The sequence below is a fragment of the Ruditapes philippinarum genome, unplaced genomic scaffold (assembly GCF_026571515.1).
Source record: "Ruditapes philippinarum isolate M1 unplaced genomic scaffold, ASM2657151v2 ctg3708_1_1_1_1, whole genome shotgun sequence".
NCBI classification, from domain to species: Eukaryota; Metazoa; Mollusca; class Bivalvia; order Venerida; family Veneridae; genus Ruditapes; species Ruditapes philippinarum.
The window spans coordinates 14,179-29,759 of NW_026854779.1; the positions used below are offsets into that span (position 1 = coordinate 14,179).

The 15,581-nt window shown below is 33.6% G+C and overlaps 1 protein-coding gene across 7 annotated transcripts in view; it reads right to left on the minus strand.

The window, feature by feature from the left end:
• Positions 1-1,639: 1,639 nt before the first annotated feature.
• Positions 1,640-15,581, minus strand: part of LOC132741048 (TNF receptor-associated factor 3-like) — a 131,133-nt gene continuing 117,191 nt past the window's right edge. For all 7 annotated transcript variants that reach the window (XM_060729129.1, XM_060729131.1, XM_060729132.1 and 4 more), the window contains 3 exons: positions 12,537-12,741; positions 12,065-12,303; positions 1,640-5,997 (listed from right to left, as the gene is read on the minus strand). In XM_060729129.1, coding sequence (XP_060585112.1) covers positions 5,662-5,997; positions 12,065-12,303; positions 12,537-12,741 — 780 coding nt within the window. In that variant the 3' untranslated portion in view covers positions 1,640-5,661. The remainder of the gene's footprint in view (positions 5,998-12,064; positions 12,304-12,536; positions 12,742-15,581) is intronic.

Below are 15,581 nucleotides of genomic sequence, written 5' to 3' on the forward strand. Positions count from 1 at the left end.
AATATTAACTATAAGAAAGTATCTTCCACACTACAGCGATGCACATTTTCAATAGTGAACATATTTATTTATTCAACAGCAAAATTTCCCATTTGTGTAAATCTTAAAATACAAAGAAATGTTGTTTTTATACAAAAAATATTTTCTGTAATATTAGCAGTTATCAATGATGCAAAAGAGTACAGCAAAAGATGTAAAATCATTGTACATTTTAAAACATAATCAAAACAGTTACTATGCCACAATATATGAGCATAAACATAAAATCCAGATAAGTAATCATTTTTTGATAATATTTTTATTATCAACCTTATTATTTTATGATGCTTCTGTTACCTTTTCAAATGTCTCAAAATAAAAAAAAACATGATGAAGGTCAAAAAGATATCAAAATCAGTAATCCAAAGTTTATTATTTGCTGCAAATAGTTTTTGTTTGTTCCATTATGTTAATTTGTTCAAACATACAGAAAAAACTTTCAACACATGAAAAGAAAAGATTAAAAATATTTACATGATTACTTACTTTGTAACTTACAAACCCATTTACAAAATGTCATTCAGAAATCAGTATAATTATAAGAATTTATTATAATAATTGGGAACAAACTGACAAAGGGAGTACTTCAGTAACTTAAGTCTCAATCTGCTGAAACCAAGTTATTTACCTTTGTCACCGTGCAGTCTGACCAGGCTCTATAACGATGGCAGACCAATAAATTTTTCATCTTAACATCCCAAAACCGATAATGAACTATTTAATGTTATACATAAAGATCACAGATGGCAGAATAATTTTTTGAATGTATGAGTAATAATTCTATTCTACGTATGATAATATTGATCCAACAGTTAAACAAACATTTAATCAGTTACTAAACAGTTATTCATTAATGCATTCAAACAATTTCTTTTGATGGTATTGATATCAAATACATGTATGTTGGTTGATGGAAAATAAAGGAAGATACTGAGCAATGTAACATCTAGATCAATTTGTAATTAAATATTTAAGTACATGTATGTGAAATTAATATAAATATCCAGTTTTGTTTTTGATGTTTATTTTAATAAATCAAGGTATGCTATAATGTAATTGATATCAAACTAAGTTCATGTTACCTTTTGCATAATGTCTTTTAGACATTTTTAAATAATCATAATCTGTATCATTCTTAACTGCTCAGTACAATTATAAATGTGATATCATATTCTAAGATATATATAAAAAAATAAAAATAAAAAAAAAATTATGTTTTGCACTGATGAAGGCATATAGCCAAAATGTATGCAATAAATAATTACTGAATGTTCGTGTTTGTGTGGCGTGTCTATTTGTTTAAGATAATATAAAAGGGAAATTTTTGGTTAAAGATATTTTTAATGTTTTGAATTTTTAAAACTAATAAATTTGCTTAAAATTTCCCCTTTTTAAATTTTAACTTTTTTTCAAGTACACAAAAAAGATATATTTTTTGAAAATTAATTTTTCACTCTCTAGGTAAAAAAAGTACTGTGTTTAAATGATAATGTGGGGAGGGGACATTGCAGTTTTTGTGTACACAAAAGTTTACAACCTTTGTCTGAATATGTAAAACAGGTTTTTAAGAAGCCAACATAGTTCAAGCTAAAAAATAGAATTTTAAATGTCTTGATAGCAAAGTTGGTAAAGTCAATGGGATGCAATACAACTGAATTTTTTTCACAAGTTAGATCCAACTTTTTTTTGTTTCTGTATTTTTTTTCTTTTTTTTTTTGTTTTAATATCTAATGTTTAAAATTTACCGGTAATAAATTTTTTATCGTGTGTAGTGTGTATTATGCAGTAGTCATAGTACTTGTGCAGTGCATGAGTATTTCATGTTGAAACAATTTGTGTACATGTACCGTAATAGTGGACTTGACCACCGTGTCACTAAATAATTATCCTAAACGTACAGTATGAATAAATACTGTCACTAAACAAGAGAACAATGACACTATATCATTCACCTGGATAGACAGCTTTAAACTTAGTTACCAAAAATGACCCATATTTGAACTTGATCTAGAAATCATAGAAACAACCAAACCAGTCTAACAAATTTCATTTATATTTGGACTGAAAATGTTGTCTTAAGAGTGTTAACAAGTTTGGTTGTTTTTTTTCTTTTTTTGGGCTGTTTAACAAAGTCTTTGACCCCAGATGACCCATATTGGAACTTGAGCTAGAAATCATCCAAACAACCTTTCTGACATATTTTCAGGATATTTGGGCTGACTGTCACCTCTTGAGTGTAAGGTTTTTCCATGTTTGGGCTGCATAACCCTAATTTTTTACCCATGATGACCCATATTGGAACTTTAACTAGAAATCATCCAAACAACCTTTCTGACAAATTGTCCTGATATTTGGATAAAAACAGTAGCCTCTAGAATATTAACAAGATTATTCCATTTTCAGGTCATGTTACCTAGTTTTTCATCCGAGAATACCTATATTCAAACTCATACGAGTAACTTCTGGGACAAACATGCTAACCAAGTTTCATATACTAAGCAATTTAGGCTAAGAACCAGTAATAGGGAATGCAGTTTTCAAAACATAGTTTGTGTATACTCTTATTCCAATTAGACATATTCATTCGAGTTTCCTAGATTTCAATACATGTTTGCAATAAAAGTAATTTACCTAAATATGAGCATAGTATATCTTTAAGCGCATTAAGCAACTTGACAGAATTGTATGTTTCATTATATTGAAGTTCAATCATCTAGGTTATTTTAAATAATTTTGATTAACAGCATGATATCGCTTTTCTGAGGTGCAGGGTGATAGCAAAGTATGTTGGAAAATAGTCAATCTTTCAAGGTCCCCTGGAGTGAACAGGTGAACTATTCATTCCTTCTCCTGGTCAGGTTTGACAGAGTATATACAAATCAAGAGCCAATATACAGCTGTTTATCACAGCCCTTTATATTTATTGTAAAGACAACATAGAGTATCAAGGCTACTGTATTCTTTACATCTTAACTTATAAACAAACAAAAACAAGATGATAATCTGTATCTACAAAACAAACATTCTTATATTTGGCAGTAATAAGCATTGCTTTCCTCTATACAAGAGGACTTTAAAGTCTTATCACTTAGACATGTGACCTAATTACTTAATTACATGTATGGTAAGCTAACCTTAGATGACAAAGTCATGCATTGGAACTATTTCATACATCATGTTGACTTACAAAGTCACAATTTTGAATATTGGTCAATTATACAAGTTTGACAGCTTCAAGAATTTTTTTACTCTGCACTACACAACGTCAGCTAAGATGTTATTTTGACCTTGACTTTTAGAATTACAATGTCAACTCAATTTCTTTTGAAACGTTCTTCCTAAGGAGTTTTAAACCCTCAAAAGGGTTAATACTGGAAAATACCACATTGTGGTCAAACAATAAAATCAACAAACTATCTGACCAAAGAGCATTACAACATAGAAACACTCTAAGAGAGCATTACTTTAAAAATTCTACACACAAATTACAACATATGTATTTCTGCAAAATAACCCCTTCCACCAGGTGTTAATACTTAGATATAAGCAAATCATTCAAACAATAGCCAGACACAGTGATGGAGAAGTGGGCTGTCTGTTTAAAATTCATAATACTAAAATCACTATATAAAATATGTTAATATCGAAGTTGCCCCAAAAGTTTTAATCTTTTTAGAATATACTAGTATTTCTTCCAAAGACTGATTGTAAAATGATTTGACATAAAAATCTAGTATGAAATTGATAAGGCAAAATATAAATGTCAACAAATCATAATACAGCCCTTGTCAAAACCTATAATAATGTTATTATTGACTGCAAGATGTAGATTTGAATTAGTTATGACCCTTAGTATTATTGATAGCACATTCATATTTGTTTCGTCCGTTTGGTAGACTCGTCAGCTGAACTCTTTATATTGAAATGTCAAAAAGCATTAATTATAAAATTTTAAGTTTTAGTTTAGATATTTGACATGAAAAATAAGCATAATATGCCCTTTAAAATGTCACATGTGGAAACATTATCAGTTATCTATGATACTCTCAGTAGAGGATAGCTTTCAATCTGTTTCTATGTGTTAGAAAATTTACATCTCAGATTATTTACTTATAAAGGCTATTTAGTACTGCCATTTACAGCATGATTGCTGGCAGATGTTTTATATAAAATATACACAATAAAATTGATATACATTATCTTTAATTATAATATTGTCTCCATTAATAGAGCATTTACAACAACATTTACTACATAAACCATTTAACATTCTGATATCCATACACAGTGTCCTATAAAAAAAGCTGACAATCTGCCAAACTCTGAAACAATTTGAATATGATGTATAAATATATATTAAAATAAGACTTGTATCATAATAAATTAAGATGATATATGTATAACATTATCAAAAGAAGTAGCCCAAACCGTGCTTTCTGTCAGAATTTAGAATTAATGAACAGTAAAATAAATATCTTATGAATACTTTTTCACTAGAAATAAATATTTAACCCTATCGCTTTTCCTATTGCAGTAAAATTTAAGATAATTTTAACATTAGTTTATTTCATTTGAATAACTTATTAGTTATAATGATTTCTGAATGGCATGACATTTACAGGACCCCCCCCCCCCCATTTGAACAGTCAAGTCAAGCAATATTATCCTTCTCAAGTTGTTGAAAATTTCCTCTTTCTACATCATTTGCATGAAATATTTTCATTGGTGTAATAGAAGAGAGCATTTACCTAACCCTTAAAAAGAGTTGAAATTGAAAAATATACAGCCCTGCTCTCAATTTCTGTAGTAGTATACAATGTCAACGCAAAATTTACATAAAAATTAAAGAAACAATTTTGATATCAAACACCTTTATAAATACATGTATTACCAATATTAGTTAATGTATAAATGGCAATCTCCTCAATTTGATAACAAGTATACACATAACCTTTATTATATGCCCGTATAACTTGAACATGGTGTTGCTTTAAAAGGGGCATTATTTTTATCTCTGTGGGTAACATAATTATGAAGAAAAAAATTTCTATAACCACCCTGGATGGCAGACACAAGCCTTTTTTATTTCTGCTTACTGGTAAATAAATGTTTATCTTAACTGGCCTTCCATATTCTAAAAAATGATGCAAACAAAATTTGGCAAACGTAAAGAAATATGAAAAGGCAACAGAAGCATCAACATTTAACTTAAGCTGATAACGAATGCTTAATGTAGTGCTCACATCTAGGATTGGAATATAGGTCGAAGCTGAATAAGCTATATCAAGACTAACATACATGATGTTAACAACTATCACTCCTTCTTTGATAGGCATATACAGTTGTAATATATAACTATAAAGTAACACAATGTTAATAATAAGTTTATCAATTTCAAATGTTTGTGAAGAGAATAGACTGCTCTCCTCAGACACTACGCATGGAAGTACATATACCAACTTACTGAAAATATTACAATAATCAACACCAATATGTACCTGTGTAAAACATATGTAATGACTACACCTTACCAGTACAAAATGTCTTATCACAAATGAATCTTTTGAAAAAAGACATTTTACACCTACAAGTTTGTAGCTATTACTTCCATGCGTGCCTGGGTTAGGGATGATTGAGATTTGCCAAATCCACCTGAAATTTAATCATGATTGTATCTTCTTTCACATACTTTGCTGTTTCTAACACAGCATGAGAAACAAATAGGGGACATCCAGAAGCAATATTCATGTCTGTTGTTGGTTTCCTGAAACTGCTACTGGTTGGATCTGGTCTGAACGAGTCAGAAAGGTTGCACTGTCCAGTCTCCTGGTCAAGAAGTGTCATCGTAACCTTCTGCTGGAACGGCCATGGCAACAGGTTATCATACTCACCTCTCATAACAACAAAGAACAGGCTCATGTGACTTCCTTTTCCCATACCATCTCCATTAAGATACACCTGAATAAAAAATATTATATGAGACAAGTCTCAGATTATCTTCATTACAAAACAATTTTCTACAATAATCCACTAGGCCATAAATGCCTATCATTTCTCACCAGTTAAATGGTGAATTTGTTAACATTTCAACTTGAACTTTGAGAGATAGCAATTTGGCTTTTGCATGTGACCTTTCACATGACTGTAATGACTGTAAGCTTTATTCTCATTGACAGGAAAAATTGAATGTGCAGGACAACTGGTCACAGTTGCCTTTGAACAAAGTCATTTATACAAGACATAAAGAGAATAGCATCCTTAATTTACAAAAGCAACTGTGACACAGACTGCAGCCATTTGAAGATCTCACAAACAGCTTTATGCCAGAAACATCCTTGGCATGTTTGCACAAAAGTTAAAGCAATTATTTTAGCTGCTCTTTGATAAGACTAGATAAACAAGAGGGCCATGATGGCCCTGAGTCGCTCACCAGAAACAACTGCTTTTCAGTGTTGGAATGTCAATATATTCTAATATTAAATTTGAGCATAGAAAATGTTTAAACAATAATTTGAAGAAATGCCATGACCTGGGGCATTTAAGCTTTAGCTTAAACGGGGCCAATCAAATTAAAATGAGCAAACTTGATAAAAGACTACCTAAGAATGCTACAAAGTTTGGTGATCATCTATCAATTATTTCAGTAGGAAATGATGTTCCAAGGTTTTTTCTATTTTTAGCTTTAGTGGCCCCTAAAAGGGGCTCATCAAATAAATATAAGCAAAATTGATAAAAAAGTACCCAAGAATGCTACAGACAAAGTTTGGTAATCATCCATCAATTGGTTCTGAAGTAGAAGATGTTTAAAGGTTTTTTCTATTTTTAGCTTAAGCTGCCCCTAAAAGGGGCTAATCAAAATAATATGAGCAAACTTGATAAAACACTACCCAAGAATGCTACAGACAAAGATTGGTGATCATCCATCCATTAGTTCTGTAGAAATAGACATTTAAAGGTATTACTATTTTTAGCTTTTGCGGCACCTAAAAGGGGCCAATCAAATTAATATGAGAAAACTGGATTAAACACTATCCGAGAATGCTACAAAGTTTGGTGATCATCCATCAATTAGTTCTGTAGGAGAAGCTATTTAAAGGTTTAACAATTTCAGCTCTAGAGACCCCTAAAAGGGGCCAATCAAATTAATATGAGCAAACTTGATAAAACACTACCCAAGAATGCTACTGACAAAGTTTGGTGATCATCCATCAATTAGTTCTCTAGAAGAAGATGTTTAAAGGTTTTCCTATTTTTAGCTCTGCTGACCCCTAAAAGGGCCCAATTGGAATGACATGAGCAAATTCAAGTGTGACTGTCACAAGGATGCTACAGACCAAATTTGAAGTAAATCTGCTTAGTAGTTTCAAAGAAGAAGACAATTGTTGAGGCTTGACGACAGACACAGGAGCATCCCCCTTTGATACTAATAGCTCACCCTGAGCTTTCGGCTCTGGTGAGCTAATAACCATCCTTTATCAATTGTTCACATGAACATATTATCTTTATGACTCATGAATTCCAAATCTTTATGCTGAACATATCTTACTTTTCATGATGTTGGCTACTACAGCAAACATCATTCCATTAACAGCACCGGATGGTTTGCTGCAAAATTATATTTTTTGCAGATCTGCTGAACTCTTGTTAACAAACTATCCCAAGTTGTCTGATAGTACTTATAACATATTAATATCAGAGATCTGCCAAGAATTTGAAAGTACTGGGCCCACTTGGTCTGAAAATGATGGGCCATTTTTACCAAAGTATGGGCCTTGGGAAAATAAGTAAACATTGACCTAAATAACTGTTTAAAAAGTTTGTAGATCTGGTAATAATATTATTACCCCTTGTATGCCTCTGTGTAGACAGCATACATCAAAGACACTTGTCAACAGACCTTTTGATCATGAAAAAAGTCATGTACATGGTTTCCCTGATTGGTTAATCACCCTGTCAAATATTCTGATGACAAAACAAACATCTTTTTCTGTTAATCACCCTGTCAAATATTCTGATGACGAAATAGACATCTTTTTTTTTTACACTTCATCAGGAACCTGAGTGACCTTAGGCCGCTATTCCATTTATACGTGATCAGTGGTCCGCGTCCGTCATCCGCGTCCGCTACCGATTCGCTAATCAAAGAATACGTTGAATCTATTCCTTTCGTCCGTTTACCATCTGCTTCCGCAACGGCATCCACGACGTTTCGCAGGATGAGCGATTTTTTACGGACGCGGACAGTCACTGACATGTCTCAATCCTACAAAATGCCTCGAACGAAATTAAATACTTTATCAATTTCGAAAGAAAATACTAAAGAGCTCACCAAAATAGTGTGGGAGAACCTATAAGTTTATGATGCAGCAATGACAGATTAAAACAAGAAACATGGCAATGCCATGAAACCAGGTTTTCAATTATCACCATTGTAGATAAATATGTTGTATTTGAAATACAAATACAAGCAACAAACAATGTAACTATGTGCAATGTAAAACATGAATAATGTAGGAGGAATTGCCACTGAGTAGTGTTCACTATATATTCTGTATAAGGAAAAAAACAAAGGGCCATAATTAGGTCAAAAATTATCCAATCACAAAACCCCGATAATGTGCGCCAGGTCACTTGATGACAAAGCTTCTGTGAAAGTTTGAACAAAATCCGTTGAAAAATGTAGGACGAGTTCAGCACAGAAGAATTTGTTCACTATATATTGATAATTCTGTATAAGGAAAAAAATCAAAGGGTCATAATTAGGTCAAATATTATCCAATCACAAAACCCCGACAATATGCGCCAGGGCATTTGATAACAAAGCTTCTGTGAAAGTTTGGTCAAAATCCGTTGAAAAATGTAGGAGAAGTTGTGCACGATAGAAATTATTCACTATATATTCAGTATAAGGAAAAAAAACAAAGGGCCATAATTAGGTCAAATATTATCCAATCACAAAATCCCGACAATATGCCCCAGGGCAATTGGTGACAAAGGTTCTGTGAAAGTTTGGTCAAAATCCGTGGAGAAATGTAGGAGGAGTTGCGCACAGAAGAAATTGTTCACTATATATTCTTTATAAGGAAAAAAAACAAAGGGCCATAATTAGGTCAAATATTATCCAATCGCAAAACCCTGACAATATGCGCCAGGGCACTTGATGACAAAGCTTCTGTGAAAGTTTGGTCAAAATCCGTTGAGAAATGTAGAAGGAGTTGCGCACAGAAGAAATTGTTAACGCCCGCCCGCCCGCCCGTCCGTCCGCCCGCCCATCCGCCCGCCGACATACCTCAATCTAATAACGAGTTTTTTCCTTCGGAAAACCTGGTTAAAAAACAACATCTGGTCTTCGGTTGCTAAAGAGATGTTATTTGAAAACCTAACTGATATTAAATGTTTGTTACCTAATTCTTTGATGTTACAACTGTTTTTGGTATTAGAATGAAATTATATCATATTCTACAAATAATTATCCTCTGTTAAGGCCCCCACGATTACACGTTTAAACGGATTCGTTTCGATTTTCATTCATAAACGTTTACGATATTGTTTACCGTTTAATCGAAATGACCATATTGTCTTTCAAAATTTCTTAATCATTGCCTGTAATCATGGATTTTATCAATTCTAGTTGTTTATTCCAAAGTAAACAAGAAACATGGCAATGCCACGAAACCAGGTTTTCAAAAATGTTGTTCTGATTCTATACTATAGTATGAATTTTGGAATGAAGATTGCTATGAATATTCAAAAGATTATAACATGACATGAAGGAAAGGATAATATTCATGAGAATACATGATAATGAGTAGGATGTAAATTTCGGCTAACAATACTGTCTGCAAGGAGTATACTTAATAATGAGACAACAATTTGAGTTAAATGAAAGCAAGTTTGAGAGGGTTCTATAGATGTTTTAGTACAATCATTGAGACATCAACTGCTGAAAAAGAAAGCAAATAGATTATATTGTTAAAATGGGCAACAATTGTTAATCAATGTTATTACCCGACTCTATATAGCGACTTTCGAAAATGAAAACGACTTTCATTAAAAATTGCGCTAAATTCCGAGATGGATTCAATGAGATCTTCAGGATGAAGTCAATTCAAGGTCAACATCATATAGAAATATACGCTTGCTCTAAAATTCTTCAAAAAGTTCAAATTTTCTAAAATTTTCAAGTTACAAAGTAGACATGAAATAATATATCATATCTTTTTTAAATTACCTCCAAAGATGATATGACCTTTGACTGCCAAATCAAGTTAAAATCATGTAAACAGGATTTTCAATGTTAATGTCACTGTGACCTTGACCTTGGAGCCAGCCATGCGGAACATGCGTTCTGCACGTCATCTTGATGTGGTAAACATTTGTCTGAAGTTTCATCAAAATTCTTCAAAGGGTTGAAGAGTTACAGAGCGGACAGGATTTTCAATGTTAATGTCACTGTGACCTTGACCTTGGAGCCAGCCATGCGGAACATGCGTTCTGCACGTCATCTTGATGTGGTAAACATTTGTCTGAAGTTTCATCAAAATTCTTCAAAGGGTTGAAGAGTTACAGAGCGGACAGGATTTTCAATGTTAATGTCACTGTGACCTTGACCTTGGAGCCAGCCATGCGGAACATGCGTTCTGCACGTCATCTTGATGTGGTAAACATTTGTCTGAAGTTTCATCAAAATTCTTCAAAGGGTTGAAGAGTTACAGAGCGGACACAATTTCGTTTGACGCCCGCCCGCCCATCCGCCCGCCATACCCCAATCTAATAACCAGGATTTTCAAAATTGAAAACCTGGTTAACAAACGGAAAATATGTGATTACAACCCTCCACACAGCTTTACGGTGCAAAATTGCTCGTGACATAATACATTTTTGGTAAAAAATGGGGTTACAATGCAGAAAGTGTGTGCTGACTCAATCGTGGTTAGCCCTGAACATTCTTTATTTGTACATGTGTAAAAAATAGAAAGAAAGACATCATTTGGCTACTAAAATACATGGTGTGCATAGTACATAGAGGTACCACCGTTTAAACGGTATCGTTTCGGTTATTAGCAATCGTGTAAACGTTTACAAAAAATTGTAAACGTGGGAGCCTTATCCTCTGTTCACTATACTGCAATTAAAAGTATATAGAAAATAACCTACCTATGGAATAATACCCACGGACATGCCCGGACACGGATCACAGACGTGGGTCACGGATCATGTACTAATGGAATAGCTGCCTTAGGGGTGATCAAAGTTGTACACCTGTCAGATTATACTGCAACTTACAGCATTTCTTAAAATAGCAACACTTTTTTTCAGTTACCGATAATCATTTTAAATATTAAGTAGTTGTATATTTTGTTTGTTTATTTTATTGGATTAAATTTACGGTAGTAGAAATGAGTATCTGTGTGGGAAAGGGATTATGAGAAAAAATGCAGTAAGTAGATAACATAAACAAAAGCTATAGGGGAATGGATAAATTCAAGAATATGCATAATTACAGGGGAATATGGGTAACACCAGTTTTGACTGTATGACTAAATAACCCAGCAGACAGTTTTGTTTTCTTATAAGTCTGGCCCAGATTTTAGATGCGCCCATGGCCTTTTGCTGCCGATTTTCCTGCGTCATTCTCATTTTTTTAGCGCCAATGGCGCAAAATCGCGTCCTCGGCAGATCTCTGTTAAAATCTTCCATAATTTACCCTTGCACACATCTTATATCCATATCTGTGGGTGTAAAATGGCTGACTGTACAATGAGAGTGTTCTCCCTTGAACTGCGTCTTGTTTTCTCCGAGCATAGTCCCTTAACTTCCACATTAGTGTACCATCGTAGCTTGCTGTCTCCAGGATCTGAAATCTCAGATCCAGTTCTGCCATCTGAACATCTAACTGTGCAAATTGACTGTCGTGCTTGTCTATTCTACGCTTTAACTCTGGAGTTTTATACAAAATAAATAACTTTATTCTATACTTCTATAAATGTTTGGACCTATCATTATATCAAATTCAATTACGTACCCGAGCACACATCTTATAACCATATCTGTGGGTGTAAAATGGCTGACTGTACAATGAGAGTGTTCTCCCTTGAACTGCGTCTTGTTTTCTCCGAGCATAGTCCCTCAACTTCCACATTAGTGTACCATCGTAGCTTGCTGTCTCCAGGATCTGAAATCTTAGGTCCAGTTCTGCCATCTGAACATCTAGCTGTGCAAACTGGCTGTCATGCATGTCTAATCTACGCTTTAACTCTGGAGCTGTTCAATAAACAATTTTTTATTAATACCACAAACAATGTTGATGATGGAAATAAAAGATCATCATAACTTCCATGTTTTGATATCTTGTCTTGCAGGACAAATTTATAAAACAATCTATGATCTCAAAATACAATTACATAAGATGCATGCCAATTCACAAATATATGTATTGCAAATATGCTTGATTTTTGTGTCTCCTTCCATAAAATTATAATTATACAATGTGATACCTGGGGCAGTTTCTCCTGATCCTGAACGTCCTCCTTCATTTAAGCTCAGCCTTTCAAGTTGTACCACCTGGGCTCGAACTTGGGTCAAGGATGTCTGCATTGTTCTTACATCCCTATCATGGCGTTCAACAACATCTTTTTTTGCTGCATTCTCTGATTGCTTTTCTAAATGTATTACTCTTTCTGTCAGTGAGACCATCTTTAACTGTAAAATATGTAATTTTTTTTCTATTTTTTTGTATTTATAGAACAAATCCTATACTTACATAAGTTGTTGTTTTGATTTGATCTACTGACCTGGTTTTTAACCTAAGAAGACCCGATATCAAATTCATCTGAAATATAAATTAGACAAACATTCTGACTAGGTTTTACCAAAATTTTATCACATTTGTGCCCCTAAGATACTTGGTTCTAAATCAATTACGATGTAATGTCAAACTTAAAAGAGATATCATGACTAAAATGCAAAGTTTAAAAAGATCTAACCAACCCCATCACACAGAGAGTAAGCCACCAAAATATGGCAACAGACGACATTAATCTATTAATCCTCACAGCTCATTAAAGTATCTGGTGCTCTGATGAGTCAATAGGTATATCAATTCAGCTTGTTGACCATTCTTTTAACTATTAAAGGGATAAAATGGGTATAAGTATGTTATGTTTTTTTTGTTTTCTTTACCAATAAGACCTTTTTGTTAATATTAAGAATGGCAGTCAAAGAGTTTTTCCCCTTTCTATCCAAGATGTGTGCAAGCATCCAAGACCATGTCCATTACATATCTGTATTATAATTCTAAGCTAGAGCTTTCTTTCATGAATTCATCATACCTTTGATGGAGAGTTAATTATTGAGATACAGTAAAAAAAACAAACTTATAATTTCAAATGACACTGACCCCTACCTCAATCAAAAGGAAGAATACAATGCAAGTTATCTTCCTACCAAATATGAAGTGCATCTGTCAAAAATAAAGGTTGTATGAGCAAAAGTGTAAAAATCTTTTTTATGCACTTGTAACCTTTACCTAACTGACCACTAACTATATCCAAAGGAAAAGACCTCAATTTACTAATTGTACCAAATGAAGAAAAAAACCCTATTTCAATAAAATAAGGTTAAAACACCACTCCTGTAAAACTGTAAAAAATTTATTTATTTTTGACCCTGATGACCTTGATTCAAATGACCCCTCACTAAGCCCAAATGAAGAGGACCTCTGTTAGCATGGTTGTATTAAACATGAAAGACATAAACTTAAAAATAGGGGCTGTATGAGCAAAAAAAGTTAATAAATTAAAAAAATTATTTTTAACACCCTAGAGCCACTTAACTCTACAAAAAATGAGTCAAAGACAGAAAAGGCCGGTTTGCATATGTATACAAAATATCATGAGGCTGTGAATTGTTACTTAAATTTTCTACCACTGTCCATTGATGTTGAAAATTTAACTAAGTCAGTAAACCGGACGTGGATGAGCAACAGACCTGAAATGGAATCCCACAATATGGGACCACATGTCAATGCTGTGAACCACATATCAAGAGGCTGTGGTAAGTAGTTGCTGAGAAAACTGTTACGAAAATTTCCTACCATTGACCATTTATGTCGAAAGTTTAACTAAGTCGGCCAACAGATAGAGAATGAGCTACAGACATGAAATCAAATCCCACGGTATGGGACCATGTGTTGATGCTGTATACCAAATATCAGAAGGCTGTGATAAGTAGTTGCTGAGTAAACTGTTACGAAAATTACCTACCATTGACTATTAATGTTGAAAATTTAACTAAGTTTGAAAACAGGAAGTGGATGAGCGACAGACCTGATATCTAATCCATGGTATGGGACCATGTGTTGATGCTGTATATCAAATATCAAAAGGCTGTGATAAGTAGCTGCTGAGAAAACTGTTACGAAAGTTTCCTACCATTGACCATAAATGTTGAAAATTTAACTAAGTCGGCAAACAGGAAGTGGATGAGCGACAGACCTGAAATCAAATCCCACATTATGGGACCATGTGTTAATGCTGTATGCCAAATATCAAGAGGCTGTGATAAGTAGCTGCTGAGAAAACTGTTACGAAAATTTTCTACCATTGACCATTAATAACCAAAATTTAATTAATTTGGCAAACAGGAAGTGGATGAGCCACAGACCTGAAATGAAATCCCACAGTATGGGACCATGTGTTAATGCTGTATGCCAGATATCAAGAGGCTGTAATAAGTAGTTGCTGAGAAAACTGTTACGAAAATGTCCTGCCATTCACCATTAATGTTGAAAATTTAACTAAGTCAGCAAACAGGAAGTGGATGAGCGACAGATCTGAAATCAAATCCCACATTATGTGACCACATGTTAATGCTGTATGCCAAATATCAAGAGGCTGTGATAAGTAGCTGCTGAGAAAACTGTTACGAAAGTTTTTTCCTCGCCTGCCCGCCGCCCAACATTCACCATACTATAACCGGGGTTTGCACCTGTGCAACCCAGCCAAAAATTAGAGGACCATTAAAGGTTAAGGCTCCCACGTTTATAATTTTTTGTAAACGTTTACACCATTGCTAAGAACCGAAACGATACCGTTTAAATGGTGGTACCTCTATACACCATGTGTTTGAGTCGCCAAATGATGACTTACTTTCTATTTTTGATACATGTACAAAAAAAGAATGTTCAGGGCTCATCACGATTGAGTCAGCACACATTTTCTGCATTGTATCCCCATTTGTTACCAAAAATGTATTAATTATGTCACAAGCAATTTTTGCACGGTAATGCTGTGTGGAGGGTTGTAAACACCCAATATGGTCATTTCGATTAAACGGTAAAAAATATTGTAAACGTTTACGAATGAAAATCGAAACGAATTGGTTTAAACGTGTATCCATGGGGGCTTTATTAAAGGTATCCACCAGATATCATTAAATCCTCAATACAACCTTTCTCATCAATTTCCAGGATATTTGGATCAAAACAGTAGCCTCTAGAGTGTTAACAATGTTATTCCATAATTGGGCTGTGTGACTTAGTT